Raw genomic sequence first — 16,170 nt, forward strand, 5'->3', positions numbered from 1 at the left:
AAGGAGGGGCTTTACAGCATGTGGTTAATCCCAAGCAGAAGACAGGAGAGCCATTGTTTATCGAGTGATTTGAGTGTGTGTTTGTGTGTGTGGGGTTTAAGGGTGGGGGTGTGGGATTGAACTTGTCTGGGTCTCCACACATTCAGAGTATAGTCTGGAAGCAGATTCTTGTTGAGTGTGTAAAGTCTTTTAAACTGGCCATTAAAATGCTGGATCTCTTTAAATGCCTCTTTCTCACTTTCTACCTATCCTCCTTCCCCCCCCCCCACCTCCTCAGGATCAGACAGCTGGACTGCAGTTGAGAGACGCCAGTTCAACAAAGGCATCACTACATACAAGAAGGATTTCTTCATGGTGCAGAAACAGGTATGTTGTGGTTTCAAACATAAAAGCAGGAAAATAAAAACTCTTAATCCTACTCTAGGCCACATAGTAGTGTGCGGTAGTGTGGGAGAGCTGATTCTATCTCCTCCACTAACAGTGTAAAAGCCCCCCCCCCCAAAAAAAAAAAAAGAAAACACACACAATATTTTTCCTGACTGTGGGTGGGGAAAGGGAAGCACTCCAGTCAGTCTGGAACAATGTTTCCTTCTTGTTTAATTATTTGCAGTGTCACGGACAATTATTGCTTTCCCACAAGACTGCAAAACTATTTAATTTTCTTGTCTTAACCACTTCACTGATCAAGGGTGAGGCCAAATTTGATCAACTTTTACAGTGTTCATTGGCCAAAACACCAGATTAAAGGCTTTTAAAATTGTATTTCTGAATGTGCTTTAGGCCTTTGTTGTTGTCATTGTTGTAGCGAATAACTGCAATGAAGCTTCTCAAAACAAATCTAATTTCATTTTATTATCTAAAGGACATTTATTCATTAGGTTTACAAAATTATACAGAAAACAATACTAAAAAGGATTAAAAACAGACCTTTGCCATCACTTGTAAAATTCCCTCTCCACAATGTTTGCTTTTCAACAGCACAGGACTGTTGTATCTACTGAACAGTTTCAAAATTACCTGAAATATGACCTTATGTACTGAATACTTTGCAGTGACATTTATAATAACTAAGTGGGGAGACTGTTATCTAGGTGTTTTTGCAGAAAAAATTTCAGGGCATATGTGATGTTAAAATCCCCAGGTCCAAGATGTCACGACAAGAAAGTACAATGAAGCTAATGTACAAAACGACAAATGTTGAATACAAAATGTTTATAGTCTGTGGTTACAATGCAAATCTGTTTTTATTTTAGCTTTCTTGACAGTAAAATGTGGTTGTACATTTGAATACTACATGTGGTAGCGTGAGCTTTGAGTACACTCTTTGATTTAATAATAACAACTGATAGATACATTTAACTTGCTTCGACGTGTTATTTCTTTCTGCCACTTTTCCAAGCACAGTATTGGACGATAACTACAAATACGTCATGCATGTCGGACCCCAAGCATAGCTGCCCTCTCTCATTGAAAAAGTAACTTAGACAAAGTTACCAATGGCAATTTTTGTTTCATTTGGGTTCACTGGGTCCTCCCTCGATGGAGATCATCTAAATACACAAAATCTCCCGTAGGCCCACCGCCAAATTTTAAAAGAGAAATTTTAAAACTCCATTAACTGGGAATGTGTGTGTGGTTCACAGGTGACAACTAAGTCGGTGGCGCAGTGTGTGGAGTTTTACTACACGTACAAGAAACATGTCAAGATCGGCCGTAACGGGACGCTGATTTACGGCGAGGCAGAACCTCTTGAGAGCAGGACCACTGAGGAGGAGATGGACAACAAGGTCAGTTACATGCTATGTTTAATGCCTGCTCTGCAGAAACACATGTTTGCTGCTGACGTCAAGATGTAAAGCCGGTCACTTGAGAGAATTAAGCCTCCCTGACATTAAGCAGAACAAACCTGCTACAAGCGGCTATGTCCCAGAAGCAATTGTAGGATGTAAAATAATGATTTTAAAAGGATTTCCCTGAAAGCTAGAACAGTGTAAGCAGGGATGTATAGGCTGATCTAGTTAGAAATCAAGGGTGTTATGATTAGACATGAAACAGCAGAGTATCGGTGCAGAAATACTGCAGCTCAGAATATCTTCATTGACCACTTGAGACTGTGTGAATGACTGCAGCTCACCCCACCTATGTCACCACAGTCTCAGCAGTACAAGTACAAGCAGCCACGGAAACATTGCGGGTAAAGTTTGGTGGTTGTTATAGTAACTGTGCGAAGAAATACCTTTTTTAACCCATGTTCAAGAGATGCAATTTGACAGTCTACTACAGAGCTGCTAGTTAGCACCCAGCTGTAAATGTCTCTCCTAGAGGCTTGTCTTACACGTAAGCTCGTCTTCCTTGGCCAGCAGGGCTCTCACAGGTTGGAGCCACAACGAGAGGAGGACAGCAGGAAGTGGGAGGGGTCAGCAGATAGAAAACAGGATGTCGGCCCCGCCAGGGTGGCACACACGCTGCAGTCCTCCGACAAAGTGAGTGTGAAATTGAGTATCAGCTCTGCCTGGGAAAGGAACCCCTGAATGAATGAATAAATATTAGATAAGGTGACAGTTTTTGTATGCGTCATCCCACATGAGGAATTATTCAATTGTCTTTGTCCTCAAAAAAAAAAAAGGTTAAACAAATACGATTTCATTGTCTAACCCATAACATCACTGTTCTGTACTTTCCAATATTAACCAATCCCCCCACTGTGTTGCCTCTGTCATGGAAAAGATATCAAGTTTTGTAGTGAGAACAGTTGTTTTTGTCTGATCAGTTTGCTTTCCCTCATTTTCCTACTTTTTATTAACAACTTAAGAAGCAACTCCTAAAGTTTAGCGTGTGTGTATATATGTATATATATATATATATATTCATTCATTCATTCATTCATTCATTCATTCATTCACTCATGACACTCTCGTGTCAGGCTCTTGGAAGTGATCACAGTGATTTTTCTGTCACTGTTAGCTTTTTTTCAAAGTGTCTTTTTGAGCTCTTCGTCCTGAATTTCAGCTACAGCGATAAGTCTTGGCAGCTCGACATATTATAAATATCAATTATAAAGATGTCAGGAGTTGTTTTCCCTCATAAAGAATTTATTTCCTCTGTTGCAGAAAACGTCTGACTAACCGTCAGAAAGTGTCATAGCTTTAACTGGGCTTCATAAACACTTTTAGGATTGACTCACTAAAAACGGACTAGACCGAACTTGCTAGCTTAGAAACTTAGGTCTACAAACAACCGTTAATGTAACACTGTAGGAGCCAGTACACGCCGTTGTAGAATGTCTAGCGAAAATACTGTATTTTTCAAACGTAGTTTACAGGGGAGAAAAAAAAAAGTAGTATGGGTCATTTAATGTTTTGTTAATAAAAATAAATAAATACAACCATGCAAAATTCTAATAAATCACAGAAGTAGGTCAGTACTCCAGAAAGATGGATGGTAACCATCATAATTACTGTCATTGTTGTATGTGTTAATTAATGCTGTGCTGGTTTTTATTCTAATTATCATACAGTATGTTTAAGTATCTTGTTTATGCTAAGGTGTAATTTTCTAAAAGCCATAAAAGTACTTTGTACTTGAGCCAAAAGCTCATGCAAAGACCCCTCCTTTAAAAACCCAAGGAAAGAGAAACAGAATTACATTAAATAATAATGGACATTATTTTGAATTTCCACATGTTCCTCGTTCAAAACTGCAGTTGGCCTCTTCAGACTTCACACGTTTGTCCTTTTGAACTCTACCCGACATGGCCTTGTGGATGGTTGTTGGATTTGCTGCCCCCTGCTGGATATTTTAGGGACGATAACTTGGCTGATGTCCTCTCTGGATTGTGTAACCACATTATGTCTGTTAGCAAAACAATGACTTGACAAGAAACCTTTATCTTCATTATGTGGATTGCATTTCCCCTTTTTTAGCACACCTAATAAGTTAGTGATAAAAGTGCCAGACTGTGTGTGATTTTGTGTGTGAGTATGTAAATCAGCTGCCCATTGTTATATCATCGTGCATAAAAGGTGCTCATAAAGTAGCTTCATTCTTTATATCCTAATTTCTCTCAGTGACTGTGTTAAACATCTTGGGAGCGTTCACGTTAACTACACCTCTTTACTGTTCGTGCAGCCTGGGACCGTCCTGATCATGAAAGGCCAGGAGGACGTGGGGAGGGACCAGCCGCCGTCCCGGGTCATTCAACCCCCTCCTCCCCCTCCTCCCAGCTCCAAAACGCGCTACGACAGCAACGCACGCAAGACCAGCCCATCAACAGGCAATAAAGGCTCAGCTGGTCAGGAGGGAGAGTTCCCCTGCAAGAAATGTGGCAGGTCAGTGATCACAAATATCCCATCAGTCACTGTTGTTGCGCTGGAGACGTTGGCATGGCTCTGTTTACTTATGCAAAGCTGACAACAGCAGTCACTTGAGTTACATAAGTGCCCTTGGACTGAACTAGCCAGATTTAAAACGCAGAATTTCTCCAGGAAATGTTGCCACCGCTATGGCCCACTTGGAATATGTATCGGTAAACAGAGGCAAGTGTCTTAAAGTGTTAAAAACTAAACCATCCTGTCATGCTTTGATTAAACAGTCTGTCCTTTGGCAACACCGGGCCTGTTACTGTCAACTGTATCCTAGCAACTGAAACACAGAGTAGATATGTCAATGCAACTCTACCCAGTCACTTGACAAAAGCTTCGCTCAACCTTTTAAATACCTGCTCAAAGTGTACTCATTATATATTATCCACCACTACCGAGGCTGATGATACACGTTACAGGAAATCTAACCAGGCTTGTTAGCCATTTATATGCATAATTTGAGAAAAGTTTCAGTCCCAGTGCACATGGCTGCACATGTCATGCTGTGTCACATGCTGTGATATCCATTGTTTTGTCATTACTTCCAGCATCATACTGAACTTTGACCACAGTCTTTATGAAGAGACTAATAACTATTACAAAAGTATTGACTTTAGAAACAGAAAATCTCTACATACATACAGTGTCGAACAGAAAGTCAGTGACCCCCAGTTAATATCTTTTGGTTGATTATTTTTGTGCTTTCTACCCTTTTGGAACCAATTTCACAGTCTGGCTGATGAGACTTGTTCATGTTGAAGTTGTGCGTTGGTATTCTGGAGTCACCAAACTCTAAAAATTTTGTTTTTGATTTTGCTGCTTTAGTACCTTCTCTCTGTCTGATTATGTGACCAAGCAGCGCTTCCAACACGGCATGAGTCTGACTTGAATGCTGTCAGATTAAGTCAACAAAAGCACAAGTTGGTAAATGTACAAAAAGAGATTAAATCCTTCTTCTTAAGAGAACTGTAATAAATGTATAATTCAACTGTCATCTCCTTTCACACAAAGTAAATAAAACCTGGTTAACAAACTGAATGTGGACAAACTAATTTTAGGTAAAAAATGTTACCTTCTCCCTCAATATGATGCGGAGCAAAATGCATCATAAAACTCATACAACTACAGTAATAATCAGACCAGCTCCCTACCTCCTTTTTATATATTTTTTTTATTACCCCCCATGGAATAAATTAATATCCAATAAAAGGCTTCAGCTTTTGAGCAAATAAGAATAATGTGAGACTCGGAACTTGACACCTTCTCATTTTATGCTTGTGCTTAGTTGGACATTTTAATGTAGGTAGCAGAATTCTCCATCAAAGACATTATTAAACTGATGAGTTTATTAGAGGATTCATCAGTGAGAAGCAGGGCTAGCTTCCCTCGTGTTGTCATTACTTATTCATTTCCAACGCCTTCTAAGATGCGTTTTCAAATCCATCATTGATGCATTCTGTGAAAGAACAGAGAACCCTTTTCATCCTCGATGTTACTTTTATACTCAGCAGTGGCACCACTTCCTCTACCCTGTCTGCACAAGACTGTAAGAAACATTAGTGTAATGCCTACTGTATGTCTGAATGATTAAAAAAAGCCCTGACTATAGCAGCTTGGTGAAGCCGGTAATGTTATGTTCACGTCTGAAAAGGCAATAAGCTCTTCCTTCTTTCCTTTAGGATTTTCTACAAGGTAAAGAGCCGCAGCGCCCACATGAAGAGCCACGCCGAGCAGGAGAAGAAGGCCGCAGCGCTGCGCCAAAAGGAGGCAGAGGAGCGAGCGGCCGCAAAAGCAGCCGCAGAGGCCGCTGCCGTCCTCGCTGCACGGCAGCAGAACGGGACACGGCAGGTGGCCGGGGACAGCACCAACGAAGACTCGTCGGACAGGGAGGACGAGGACGACGAGGACTGGCAGTAAAAGAAAGGACGCACACACTGACTGCTCCACGCAGTGTGGCTTTACTCTCTGAGAGGGGAGGAGAGTTTTTTTAAAAAAACAAAGAAGAACCCCTCCTGTGAACTTTGTGTATATTTTGTAGAACAAGACTTCCGTTGCTTGGCACATTCAGGGACAGGTTTACTCCCGTGTGTGTGTGTGTGAGTGTGTGTGTGAGTGTGTGTGTGTGTGTGTGTGTGTGTGTGTGTGAGAGACACACACACACAACGGCTGTATGTGCTTTCCAAAACTCACCAACGCCCCTTTACTCTGCTTGAAAAGCTTTTCAAGAGTTACCTCTCTTGGTCACAGGGCTCAGTCAAATCAAAGCCATGCCACCTCTCTCTGCGCTGTCCTGCTCTACATGCCAGGCCGCCGCCTTCCTCAGCACTTCGAGTCTTCGCCCTGCGTCCTTTTGAAGGGCGCGGAACTTGTCAGACCCCCCCCCCCCCCCCCCCCCCCCCCCCCCCCCCCAACTCTCGATGAGCCGCAGCTCGCGCTTGCTTAAGCTGCAAAACCAACTGGATGAAGATGGAAGGATGGATGGCATGTGCAAACTGTTGCCTTTGTTTTCATCGTTCTTCTGCACTCAAGGCTGCCAAAAGCTTTCTCAGACGCATGATGTGCACCAAATGGGTTGCCTCTCTCTGACAGCGTTGTTCATTTGGGCTTTAGTTCTGTGAATCCCCCCTCAGCCCTTGTCACTTTTTTAAAATTCTCAGTTTGTTCCTCACTGTTGATGCCTTGGATGTTTTGATGCTTTTTATCTTGATATGACAATCAATTTTACACTGTTGTTGTTTTTTTTTTTTATAAATATATACAGGTAAATGTTACTTTTTCTGCCTGTGTAGCTATATATAGTTATTGTTGTTTTTGTGAATATTCTTGTTGATTATTATTCATATTAATATTATTATATCCTGGTTTTGGCTGCAATTTAATTCAGCGCTTCTCCGTACTTGTCCATAGCTTATCTTTCTTTTTTTTGTTATTTAAACAAAAAACAAAAATAATGCTACTTGCTGCCTGTTTATAACTGTGAGATTTATTGGGAAGCCAGAAATGAAGAAAAGGCAGAAATGTATGTGCAATAGAACAAGTTGACCCCCTGTTTCTTCACTGCCCAAGCCCTCCCCTTCTTTGTGTCATGCTCTGGATGCCTCTCTGTCAACCCTGTAACTGATAGGAGGTACTGACTCGGGCTGTTGAAACCGCAGGTCACTATAGATACACATAACAAAGTGGGAAAGACAACAACCGGTGCAAATGGACTCAAGACACATTTTGGAAAGATTGTTATGACATGCTTGCTGCCCTGATATTTTAACTAGAATTTTACATCCACGTTCTCTTTGTTTGTATATACAAACAGGCCGTGAGAGAAGCAGAAGCATTCTGTACTGCAAACCAAACTTTACCCAGATTTTGCAGGTTTTAACAGGAAATTTTGAATGCTGACGAGACATGCATTTGCTTTTAGAACCAGGTATCACATACACGAAATGGCTGTCAGAGATTTCAGCTGGAGTTTACATTTTACACCTTTTCACCTGTTGTTGATTTGTATATTTTCTAATGGGCAGTAAGAGAAACAAAACATTCTTTGCTGTAAACCAAACTTAACTCAAATTTAGCAGGTTTTTACAGGCGATTCTAAGTGGTGTTATGACATGTATATTTTCACACTTAAGTCCCTGTGGGCTGATATTTGGTTACTTTCTCTCTCTTTTTGCCAGCACGGACAAGCGTCTCAAACTGTGTTTTGATCGTTGTACAGGGTGAAGAGCGCGCCCTGCTGATACCTTGTCTATGTAGGTCAGCAGTTAACTGAAGGGCAGCGTGACACAGCTTACAAATGTATTAAGGAAAATGTTGAACAATGAAAAAGGAACAACTTGATGGGGAAAAATGTGCAAATGTGGTCAAATTTAATTGCATATTTGACTGTATAGTGGTGGTTAGGAAAGAATTCATAACATCCGAGGTGGACAAACTGCCTGGCTGTTATTGAGCTGATATTAGCTTTTAATATGTTCATCTGTCTACCCCTAACGTGTATCTATGGTTGACCTTTTTTCTCTGTTTACCTTAATGCTGATAGCAGGCACTGAATTGGACTGTGGAAACGACACGTTGTGATCTGTCTGTCTCTACATATCTCTATTTTAAGCCCTTTCGGCTAGGAGCCAGTTTCTGTTGCCATAGCAACAAATGGGTTAAAGGGTTATTTTTCTTTAAAGGACAAACCACATAGTGGGGAGTTTGGGGGAGCAACTGGGAAAAACGGCTCCACTTACCAGTTACTTCACAAGTTAAACCTGGGTCTATGCACAGACTGTGTGTGTGTGTGTGTGTGTGTGTTTTTGTGTGTGTGTGTGAGAGAGAGAGAGAGAGTGGTCAAATGTTAAACTGTAAGCCAGTCAATGAAGAAGAAAAAAAGTTTTGCAGACTGTTCACATGTTTGGTATGTTAATTTATATTTCCTTCTGATTTGGGCTTGTCTTGAGGTTCTCACGGCGGGAGAGTTGTTATTTTAAAGAAGAATTAGAGATGAAATCGAGGCCACGACACAAACACAAAGCTGTAAACTTTCCTCATTGTATCTGGTCAGTTAAGGGAATTTTAAAGGGGACAAAAGGTTTATTTAGCTAAAGATTAGAAAATATATATGAATGAAATTCTATGTTTGCATACTTTCTATGCTATTTTCATATGGGGTTCACACTAATGATGAAAACGGAAAGGAATCTCAAGTGCTTTTTACTACAGTGTAACTTATTTGTTTTCGATTTGATTTTTACCACCTGTGTTTTTAGTAATGATTTATGAAGCACTGTATATTAAAGTTTTAAAATATTCATGAAGCCTTTGGTGTCTTTTTATTTATTTTTTATTTCTCCATTATCTACCGCCAGACCAAGAAGCCCTTTCCAAAAATCCAAAGTAGGGGGGGTGGTGGTGGTACTGATGGTACCATGTCAGAAGAAGCTGCACAAGGGGGCAGCATTGTTGCGGCATTCATGCACTCAAGTACCTGCAAAGAGCAGTGGAGGGCACTGTTGTAACGTGTGTGTGTGTATATGTATATATATAAAAAAAATGTGTGTGTATATAATATATATATATATTGTTATGAAATAATGTGATAATGATGTAAAGCCCAATTGCCTTGCCCAAAATGCACACACTTCCCTGCCTTCAGAAAGGGTGGTATCTAAACGTAATGCCACACCTTTTGCCTCTGTTTACAACTTGGCGTCCCTTGTAAAGCATAAAGCAATCACTAGATATCTGGCTCAGTCAAAACAGACATGAAGTGTGCATTTTCTTAGTGCCAAGATACATCTTATTTGAATTCCCCTTACATGCTGCATGCATTATGTTCTGCTTTCCTACTGTAAGATTATTCAGTTTATAGCTTTTCTTTTTATTTAGACCTGTCACTATATTTTGTGCTCCCATGGTGTGTTTCACCTCCTTGATGAAAAAAAAAAAAAAAAACCCAGCAGCTTCAGTGTGAATAATGTGACTATAACTCCCATGTCGGTGTCTATTTGACCGTGATGATGTGGGACAGTGAAGAGATAACTGTAGTGCAGTAGGACCTGACAGTGGAGATAAAATGATGATGGGAACTGACAACTCCCACTAGCAGCAGGGCGAGCAGCAGGGCAATCTGGGAAAGGCAAACAAGAACAGCATGTAGCTCAGACGTGTCCTTGCGTACTCTTTTTGCTTGTTCCAAAACGTTGGAGGAGGAGGAAGACAAATGGGAGTAGTGGGAGTCAAAGAAGGGAGGAGAGGAGTGCAAGAACACAACTTTATCTAACTTGATCTTACAGCTGGAGAAAATTACAGATCAGAGCGAGGTCTTAGAGGATTTCAGTGGGGAAACACTGAATCCCTAAACTGCACAAAAAGCTCATTCATATCCATCTCTGTGTCATTTGAGTTTGAAAAATTGCATTCACATTTTAAATTTAAAAACTCACATCTGAGAGATTCCTCCAACTTTTATGGTAACTTGTATTCGCGCTGATATTACAGAGCATCTATCACATGGACATAGACAGGCCACAGGTGATTTATCACAGCCATCATACAGCCAGTCTCCAAATCCCTCAAGGGCTCAGACAACATGTGTCGATAGAAAACCCTGCGAACGTGACCAGGAGCTCTCCCTGTCCGTGAGAACAAAACTGTGTGTGGGAGTTAGAGAGTGGAAATGAATGTGGGGATTTTTTCATGCCCTCACTCTCTTAATCATTCAATGAGTGTGTGCAACTCATCCCCATAATAGTGCTCAACCTCAATATGATATACTCCAGCAGAAGGTGTGATTTAAGGGCTCTCAGACAAATCCTGGAGGTATCTGCCACAAAGGAGTTTAATCTATTAAATGTCAGAAAATGGTGAACAATACGATAATTTCCCAGACCCCAAGGTTACATCTTTATTTTGTTTTGTCCAATACAACAGTCAACGAACTTAAATGTATTCCAGATTTTTACACAAAAGTGCAAGTTGAAAACCAACATGGGCAATTTGCTCCTTAGATTATGTATGGCCTTTTGATTCTGTGATGCCAAAATGTACCTTTTGGTAGCCTTTGCATGTTAAAAGAAAAAAAAAAGTAACAGGTGAGAATTAGTGCTGCCTATGTGTTGCTTCTAACCGATTCATCTCAGTGTCCTTGTTCACTTAGCGGGGAGAAGAGGGTGTATCAGTGTGCGCTGCTGTCTACCACAGTATCTTTTTTAATAATACCACAAGGTGTCGCCGAAGTCTGAAGGTTTGAAATCCTACCAAGAGGAGCTTTAAAAAGAAGGTTACAAAATAACAGTCAAAAAACTTAGACTAAAACTAGGGTATTTTAACATTTCATACCAATTTAATCCATATCCAATCCTAATCGACCAGAGATTTCCCCTCAGGATTCAAAACAGAATTAACCGAATTAACAGATCAGTTTGTTTAATATTAAAATTGTTTATTAGTTTTCTGTCAATCCACCAATTGCTGCAGCACTGGCTCCAAACTCAGAAATAGGAAGGGGAGGGTGAAAAGTGTTCACAACAGCCCCAACTAATGGTGTCCAAGGTTTAATTGCTGTCTAATAGGGAGGCTCTTGTTATTGAGGCTGCTGGAAGCCTAATTGGAGCAGATGACTGTTTGCCAGACTCTTACCCTTTGGCTTAAACATGGGAAAAAACATGATTGATGCACCAAGATGTTTTTCGGAGATCCAGGCTTTGGCTCAGAGGCCTGGCCGCCTCATTATCTACCCCAGCGCAGAGTCTTCCTCCCGGGCTTGGAGGCTCTGATGAATCCCCTCTCAGTGTGCGTTCAGGGGGAGCTGGCCTCCATACAAATGGCAGCAGCTCGTCTTTTCTGCACACACACTGGAGCCTTATTAGCAATTACAACGCCAGAGGGCCTATTTATACACATCTGCTGAGACAGGGCACTGCAGTGGAAACAGATACATCCAGCAGCACTAATCAACTGCAGCCCAGGCCGGGTAAATGAGATGGGAGGGAGGCTAGAAGGAGGTAGGGAGTAATGTGAGGAGGGGAGGAGGGAAATTGATGGAAGGTGGGAATGACAGCCATCCATATTCAATTACAGAAATGAGCACCAGATTCTGCTCAGTAAATGCCTCAATTCTCATCCTTAGGCCTGACATCTCTGCACGAATGAAACTCTGCTGGAGCCTCTCGACTGATACGTTCAGCCAGACTCCAAAAGGATGCTTTACAGGGCTCACGGCGCTCCCTGAGTTGCAATTTCTCAAGACATGAGGTTATGCAGGACATGTTTCCGAATTTCACATTCTAAATTTTATTTCGCCGTGTGATGATGATAGGAGAGGTGTTGAAAGTGTTCCAGCAGAGTAAACCTGTGGTTTAAAGAGCTTTAAAGAAGGATCACGTGTTTTTTCTGTATTTTTTTAATTAATTAAACAAAAAGAGTATCTTCACTGCAGTATGCATTCAAGCATGGAAGCACCCTTTTGATGTAACATTTCAAGAGTGTTGGCTAAATTACTGCCAGCAAAGCAAAAAAAAAAAATCGTTCACACTATGATATGTATTAACAGTTAGTAATAATTATTTCTGAGTTATTTTAGGAATAGCCTTTTAAGTGAGTGAAAAGTATATGGTTGATTTCCTGTTCACATCTTTCTTTTACGCCCTGAAATCACATTAACCGGTTTGGGAGTGGAAACTCTGAGTGGACCATGTGTGCACTGACTGGTAAATGTAAAGGTTATTTTCAAAAGTAAATGGTCTACTTTCAAAAGACAGATGTTCAGATTATTAATAGCATGTTGGCAGAGGCATATGTGTGTTTAAAACTTAAAACTGCCTGATTTTATAACCTCCACGTTTTCACACGTCTGATACAGTCTTCATTGTTTTGCTTGAGGACATGAAGTATTCTCCATTTGTGTTCTCTCACTGGTTGTGTGTTAGAAACTGTGTGGCACAAAAGCAGGAAGGCTGTGGTTGTGGGGGCTGTGGCAAACTCTTAAAGGGCCTACAGATTCCCTTTTATTAGACTTAGAGCAAGTTTAGTAGAAGAATAAAAAATCCTATTTACAGCAATAACAACAAGCTAGTAAGTAAACAAATTAGTTTATCCCTCTTTTTTAAAATAAATGTGTATTAACTCTGACATGCAGATCTGAACCTGTGTTTCCAGATTTTACCACAGAAGTTCAGGTTGAACACCAACATGGACATTTGCTATTTAAATTCTGTGGCGCCTTTTGATTCTCTATTGGCAATATTTACCTTTTGGTTGCCTTTGCATGTTAAAAGGCAAAAAAGTAGTGAGAATTAGTGCTGCCTAAGTGTTGCTTGTAGCCGATTCAACTCAGTGGTTCAGTTTGGTGGGGAGAGGGGGTTTATCAGTGTGCACTGCTGTCTACCACAGAGGAGCATTAACAAGAAGGTTAAATTGTTGTTAATGGGAAGTTTAAACCTGTAAAACTCCTTTGATAATATCTTTTTTTTTACAATAAATTGACAATTATTTTATTGATACGTTGGCTGATTTTTACCCAGCCATACTTTGCTTTCTTTAAAATACATGTTAAAATTAATCTCTCTCTCTTAACTTAAAATAAACTAAACTGAACTAAATGTAAGCCCATTTACAACCTAGCATCCACACCTTTAAGCTGATATGATGAATCGTGGCCACCCAGTTCTGCATGTGTACTAGAGTTATGTTAGCCGTGAGACCCATACACACTTATTTTCCAGCCCTTAATAGGTTTATGTGTCTAATTTTACAGCTTCATGACTGCGGGCCTCTGATGCATGCTGACATAGCAGGTCTTCATTGGCAAATTACTTGGGCTTCCCTCTCCTCCTGCTCAACAGGAAAGAAAAAACACTTCACTTTAAGTGCAGTGAAAGTCAACATAACTGCTTTTTGAATGTGCTTACAGCCTGCACGATGCTTACATTACAATCATGGCGCAGAGTTATACTCAGTTTAATGCATTAGCCCTCAAAACATCACGAATCAAGTATGTGCTGTGAGACTACCAGGAGCCAGGAATAAATTTGGTGCATGTTCTTCCTCCATCAAATGCTGCTGGTTTCACACAAACATCCGGATGTGTCACCACGACAACCAAGATGTTTGTATTTCCTGTGCAAAAAGCTGAGTGATAGAGAGAGAGAGGTATTTGCATTCTCAATTATCTGGGCTATTATTATCAAAGGAGGAATCTTAAAACACTCCACCAGACCGTGTCAAAACAGTGAAACATGAGAAGATTCAGATGGGGAACATTAACCCCCTCAGACCTGATATTATCCATAGCAAGGAAATTTTCCAGTTATTATGTCCGCCTCCCATGTAGAAATATGTGGACTATGTTTTGTCATGTCCTCTACAACAGACATTACAATTAAGATGGTGAAAATGTAATAGACCTTTTGCTACATTATAGCTTAGTAACCATAACTAAGCTTTTGATTTCTCCACAAGTAGGAGTGGTGTGCATGGTGCTGTAATAAGAGTTTAGAGGATGGTGTCTTTTATGCCTTTTCTTAACCACAAATAAAAGAGTGTAAAGTGTAAGTGTAAAGAATGGATTAAACTGTATGTACTTTATGTAGCTTAGTGGCCTAGGAGCACATCATTAACTTACATTAGTTTGTGGAGTTACAGGTTATATTAAAAAATGCCCCGTTCAGGACTAAGTATTAGCTATAGCCTATATTAGCACGTTACTATTTCAGAGTTTAGAGTAATATCAACAGCTCTGTCCTGCTCTTTCTTGAATTTGGTTTACCAAACACATTGATTAACGTTAGTCCTCGACCTAGAGGCCGTTTCTCTTCTAATGTAATAATAATACATAATAATGTTACACTGTTTGAAAATAGGAACAAGGACGCAAGTTTCACAGCCAAATTGTTATTTTAGAGGAAAATACCTACCTAATCTACTCTGTATTTAGCATGACTCCAGTCATCAAATGCATATATAAGACCTGTTAATTTTTTATTTTTGGTTTCCAAATGTGTCAGGAGACATGTAAAAGTCAGCTGGAGACCTAATTTGTTTTCAACCAACATGGGAGTCAACGTTCCGCATTTTTGGTTGTTCTAACTATGTGTGTTAACAATTACAACATTACCTACATTTTTGTTTATTTCTACTCATATCTTTTCATTTTAAAAAGTATTGTAGTAGTTGTTTTAGCATTTCTGTCCCTGTTGTTTAACTCAATTAAATGGATTTATGTTAAAAAATGCAAAATAAATAAGTTTTTAAACACCCACAATATGAGTAAATGTCAAAAACATGATGGCAATGACTGGTCACAGTAAAAGCTGAAAAATGCCTCACTGTCAAACATCCTCTGCATGTTTCCATCAGTTGCCTCAGTGTCTGTGGCCTTGGTCGAGATTTTTCTTGTGACAGCGAGCTTCTTTGTTGCAGAGAAAAAGGGTGGCAGCCAGACGGACGAACACACTGGCTGTCTGTTGGGTCTTGTTTGTGTCTGTTGCCACAGCAACTGTCAGGCTGCGATGGCAGAGGCACAGCGGAGGGGGCGGCTGCTATGTGATTCATGGACAGTGAGGGTGGCCATACAAAGCTCAAAATCTGGCAACGGAGCCCAAAAGAACCAAAGAGGAAGCATCTGGTGGATCTGCAAATACTCAGGCCTGGCCTCAGGTGCTCTGGGCTGTTACCCACAATGCACCAGCATGAGCTGGGTTGACGCTTTTACTCCTCTGAACATATGCAGTGTTAAAAGAGGTTTAGTCATGGCACTGAAAGATATTTTGTGCAAATTAAACTAATTAAACTGAGAGATTGAAAGTTTATTCCTGACCCTGGAAATGTTTGGCAAAACAATCTCACCAAAAGGTCCATTTAGTAGCTGTTCCAGAGCTTTCAATCAAATCACACAATCTTCCTCAGCAGATGAGATTTGCCCAGTTCTCATGGAAATTGAAGCTGCTAAAAAGATTTTCAAACACAATTTCCAAGTTGCTTTTAAACTTCATACTCAACATGGATATACCAAGAGCTCTACGTTTTGATGTGACTCAAGTTAATAATGTAACTAGAAGTTATTTTATATATATAATGGTGCCATAAAATGGTCATTTAGTAAGAAGTTGCCAAAAACAGGAGGGATTTTCAGATGTCGGGTAAGCGCTTATTTAAGAGTAAACAGGTACATTTTGCCTAAGCTATTAATCTGCATTTGTTGTATTTAGGTGTACTTATGTGGTTATTTGTGATTTGGTCTACACTGATTGATCAAGTTATGTTCATGTTGGCACCATGCTGGAAAATGTTATCCTGTGGATTGATGTGTTTTTGTAGATTCATA

The 16,170-nt window shown here is 40.3% G+C and overlaps 1 protein-coding gene across 6 annotated transcripts in view; it reads left to right on the top strand.

Moving 5' to 3' along the window:
• The window catches only part of mideasb (mitotic deacetylase associated SANT domain protein b), a 30,491-nt gene extending 21,334 nt beyond the window's left edge, over positions 1-9,157 (top strand). For 5 of the 6 annotated variants that reach the window (XM_046063425.1, XM_046063426.1, XM_046063428.1 and 2 more), the window contains 5 exons: positions 278-366; positions 1,644-1,787; positions 2,361-2,483; positions 4,129-4,328; positions 6,041-9,157. In XM_046063425.1, coding sequence (XP_045919381.1) covers positions 278-366; positions 1,644-1,787; positions 2,361-2,483; positions 4,129-4,328; positions 6,041-6,278 — 794 coding nt within the window. In that variant the 3' untranslated portion in view covers positions 6,279-9,157. The remainder of the gene's footprint in view (positions 1-277; positions 367-1,643; positions 1,788-2,360; positions 2,484-4,128; positions 4,329-6,040) is intronic. The other variant, XM_046063430.1, reaches the window with a different exon arrangement.
• The last annotated feature ends 7,013 nt before the right edge of the window (positions 9,158-16,170 follow it).

The sequence above is a fragment of the Micropterus dolomieu genome, linkage group LG11 (assembly GCF_021292245.1).
Source record: "Micropterus dolomieu isolate WLL.071019.BEF.003 ecotype Adirondacks linkage group LG11, ASM2129224v1, whole genome shotgun sequence".
Classification (NCBI taxonomy): domain Eukaryota; kingdom Metazoa; phylum Chordata; class Actinopteri; order Centrarchiformes; family Centrarchidae; genus Micropterus; species Micropterus dolomieu.